Source organism: Cyphomyrmex costatus, unplaced genomic scaffold, assembly GCF_001594065.2.
Source record: "Cyphomyrmex costatus isolate MS0001 unplaced genomic scaffold, Ccosl1.0 scaffold123, whole genome shotgun sequence".
In the NCBI taxonomy this organism is placed as follows: domain Eukaryota; kingdom Metazoa; phylum Arthropoda; class Insecta; order Hymenoptera; family Formicidae; genus Cyphomyrmex; species Cyphomyrmex costatus.
This window is the reverse complement of record NW_017275207.1, coordinates 5694199-5698425: the sequence shown is the minus strand read 5'-3', so window position 1 is coordinate 5698425 and position 4227 is coordinate 5694199. Positions and strand designations below refer to the sequence as shown.

General features: G+C 36.1%; 1 protein-coding gene across 1 annotated transcript; it reads right to left on the bottom strand.

The window, feature by feature from the left end:
- Positions 1 to 539: 539 nt before the first annotated feature.
- Sirt6 (sirtuin 6) lies at positions 540 to 3454 on the bottom strand. The gene is made up of 7 exons (XM_018549890.1): positions 3273 to 3454; positions 2911 to 3038; positions 2309 to 2427; positions 2081 to 2204; positions 1693 to 1866; positions 1308 to 1431; positions 540 to 1232 (listed from the first exon to the last, which is right to left on the bottom strand). Exons 1-7 carry the CDS (start codon positions 3336 to 3338, stop codon positions 750 to 752), a joined length of 1218 nt encoding a protein of 405 aa, XP_018405392.1. The 5' UTR covers positions 3339 to 3454; the 3' UTR covers positions 540 to 749.
- Positions 3455 to 4227: the final 773 nt, after the last annotated feature.

The window sequence follows — 4227 nt, the reverse complement described above, 5'->3', positions numbered from 1 at the left end:
TCTTATTAATATAATCTATAGTGGAAAAAGTATTACATTATGCACGAGAAATCTGGAACACGTTGCTTGTCGAGAGATTTAATCTCTCTATATCGAATTTCTCGTCGCAATGTCTAATATGCATATGTGTAAATATATAAGCTAGTTGTAACAAGCAGATGCAATACGCAAACAGAACTTTGTAGATACTAATAAGAATATATACAACTATCGGAATATTTTCATTGTCTTTGTCATAAATGACATGTCTTGAAAACAATATTATGAGCGCGTATTCTTATTGCACATTTAATGTTAAATGTTTTATGTCCACAATCATAACAATAATTATATACTCGCTTAAAAAATTATACATAAATATTATTCTCATTGCAAGTGAGAAAAATATTTGTTATTGTTTTCTAAAAATAAGTTTGAATAAAAATATGTTAACGTATGTATATACACGTATGTATATACATATATGTAAATATATATATTCATTTCGAAGAAATAATTTCTTTATAAACAAAAAAACATAGAAAAATAGGAGAGGGAGAGAAGGGAAGAAGAGGAGAAAGACAGAGAGCCACATTTAATACTAAATGTGCAGCGAGTACTTCAAATACCTATTGAGAACATCAGCAAATCTATCGCATATTTCATACGGACAATAAACATCATTAAATATGCACTCATAAGCAACTGTTAGCATACACTGAGAATAATCGAAATATTATAATGGAAAATTATTACTTCATTAAAACTTGCTACACCGTTTGATTCATTTTCAGATCAGTGTTATGCTCCGTTGCGTCTTCCATCGAATATCTATACTTTTCGATATCCTTTGCGTTTTCTTCTGTCTTAACGGAGTTGTCAGGGACACGATCATTATCGGTTTGACACATTTCACCCGATGTGGTTATATTAGCTTCTGTTTTGATTTCTTGCTTAACCGTAAATGATGGCTTTCTGGCCTTAGTTTCCCTTGTTGCGTCCGTTCTCTCCCTCTCATACATAAACGTTTTTCGTTTCCTTCGCATCGGCTTGCACACCTTTTTGTACAGCACATTCATCTCCTTTATTCTGCTGGTCGGGATCGTCCAGTCCATCTCTTTAGCTGTAGTATCAGAATTTCGTGTCGGATCCATACTGCTTTCATATTCCGGAATTTCCAATCCTAATTTATTCATGACCGCGACCATTACCTCGTCGACATTGCCATTGATAATTAAATCAGCCTTTTTATCCTACAAGTAAACATTTTTATCAGTGGTGAAATACTTAATACCTTTTTACAAATTTATGCCGTGTGATAATCCTACATGTTTTGTCGGTTGCAGATTACATATAACAAGACGGCCTCCGTATTTTTTCGTATATAAAGGCAGATTACCACTTGGAATAATTTGTAACGTTGTTCCCAGACATATACTTAAATCGGCGACACTAAAAGAACGTTAGTAGAAACATTATATTTAATATCAAGATATACAACACACTATTTTAGGTAAGTATTTTTAAGAATTTTTATTAACAGAACCTGAAACATTCCACAAACTATATTAAAACCACGTGTACCATTACATTTACAATTTTAATACAATTCTTGATGTACGAATGTTAAAGTTTGCACGCATAATAGCTTCGAGTATTTTATTATAATTTCTACTACTCTGAATGCTGATACATAATAATACAGTCACTTACCTGGAGTGAAGGTCAGACAGTGTCAAGTCGCTGTCTGGCAAATTATGCTCCCAATCGAGAATGGTATCGTGCATTCGGCCACGGCATGGGCGCCCACCTATTTGTTCCGATCTACATACAGTATCCAAGGACTTTTTCCCCACGCTTTTGGTTGCAAAATTTCGAATAAATTGTCTGCAAAATAATTTATATTCCTAATGCTTTTAATATTCTTATTACAAGAAAGCTGGCATTGCTATAATAATTAAACTCATTTTCTCATATTTGTTGTTCGTTGGATCAAACTTTTTTTAGCGGAATTAAGTATATTAATTAAATCTAAACAATTTTATATATTTTTTTGTTTCCTTATAAATTTGAAATTATATTTTTATGTGTGTGTACAAACCTGCCACATTTGTCACATTGCTCTGTAAACATGTTTCCATGCAACTCGGAAAGATACTGCCTCTGTATTCCTGATCGTAGATGTAGTCCATCTATATTCTGACTTATAATGAACTTTATTCTTTCTAAAAAAAACAAAAAAACATCGTGTATAGAAAAATAGAAAAAGAAAAACCGTTTATAAAAAGAACTTTGATGTTCTTTTACAATCTAGTTTGCCAACACTTACTGGCCTCTATCAATTTTTTTAATGCCATGTGAGTCTTTGTAGGGATCGCTTCATCAAAAGAGATGTTCATGGAAGGTTTTAAACCCTTTTGTTCCAATGTCCATACACCATTTGTACCCCTAGTACAAAGAAGAATGTCGCTCAAATTAGCGATATAAATAAATATGCTGTTCCAATTATTGTCTATAAAAAATGATTCTCTATTTGTTTAATTCATAAATAATTACAAACTTTATTTACATATTTGAATTCTTTTATTTCTTTTTTTAATTTTGTATATTCATTATATTAGAAACGTAAACAGTTATAAGGACAAGTTCAAATACATAAGCATGTACATTTATGTTTATGTAAACATATTTAAAAGTTAAACTAGTGACATGAGAAAAGATTTCTTTATATAAAAGTGGGTAACGACTTAGCCCTGCTCGATGTTTTTATTTATCTCATACTCTTTTAATTTTTAAACATCCTTCCGTCTTCCTTTCCACGATACGTCAAATCGCAGTCTTCAGCGAGTGGGAAAGTGGATTCAGGAGTGAGTTTCAGGTATGGACAGGGGTGAAATTCATAATCTTGATAAATGACAATGCGATAGTCACCGAAAATCGGGAATACCCGCCGCAGTGCTGATACCGGCTCCGGTATGGACCACGACGTGACGTGCGCCTTGTATCCAGTCGGCCAGGAGACCGCATTTCAGACGAAGAGTCTCGACGCTATCGTATCTCTGCAAGCAAAAAAAAAAGGATTGAAGAGAACGAAGAAAAAGGAAAACAAAGGAAGAAAGAGAGAAAAAAAAAAGTAGAGCGTCACTCGACTCCGCGAGGAATTGGCGACGTGGACTAAAACGCCATCGCGCGCGTTTACCGCGCGTCGGCGAGATAACTTCGGCGAGAAAAGAGAGAGTAGGAAAAAAATAAAAAAGAAAAAAAAACCTCGTCCCGCCGAATATTTTTTTTACCTCCTCCAGTCCCAGCACTCCTTTGTTTTCGTACGGCGATAACCCGTCCGCGTAGCTCGATGACATTTTTGCGCGTCCGCGAGAAGTCCGAGGTGAGTCCCGTTCCGATATCCGTAATTACGACGCCTCGAGGGAACGCCACGAACGGCGATACGTGCCCGTCGTCTCCACACGAAGCGGGTCCGACGCGATTTTCAGCCGCGCTCCGACCGCCCTCCCATGTGCCAGACGAATACGTAAACAATATGAATCGAGAGCTAATGACCGCGTGCTGTTATGTTTATACGCTACGAATGACGATAAGTGATAGGAAACTCGAGACCCGCGGAGAACGCATTCTGTTTTATAGACTGCACTGCATGCAACGAAATGGCACTTGAACAGAAAGAAGATAATAAACCCCCCGGGGCATGCGCTCTGAGCCGCGCGCCTAGGAGCGGCGGTCGGTCGTTCCGGACGCCACGAACGCTTGGGTTCATCTCGCGTCCATTCAATTCATGCACGAGCCATCGACCAAGCGCGCACGGCGGGAACTTCGAACCGTCGATACGACATTTCGAAACGTGACACACGCACGGGAATACTTTTCCCAAAAGCACTTCCACGGAGTCTCCGCTAATTTAACTTGAACCATTCCATTGAATTCCGTGTATCATTTTAATTCGAATAACTGTATAGAGAATGATGATTCAAAGACAAATTCACATCGTGCGTTTTTTTTTTTTTTATACAGTACTAAGTTTTAATTTGAAGCTTTCGTTTAAAAACAACAAAAGAGTGAGCAATTTAAATAGAAATAATAATTTGTTCTTCTGTCTTATTATTTTCATTAAGGATCAGTCGTTATTATATTTATGTTTATTTAAAATATTTATAATTTCAATGAACGGCATTCCTTATATCGTAGAGACCTTTTATATTTATTAATAATAATAATTCTGATTTTTCTTTCTTG

Coding starts and splice junctions, on each gene's coding strand:
- Sirt6 (XM_018549890.1), bottom strand. CDS start 3,338: ATGTCATCGAGCTACGCGGACGGGTTATCGCCGTACGAAAACAAAGGA. Junction 3,039..3,272: donor GAGTGCTGGGACTGGAGGAG/GTAAAAAAAATA, acceptor TTTTGCTTGCAG/AGATACGATAGCGTCGAGAC. Junction 2,428..2,910: donor GCGGGTATTCCCGATTTTCG/GTGACTATCGCA, acceptor TCTTTGTACTAG/GGGTACAAATGGTGTATGGA.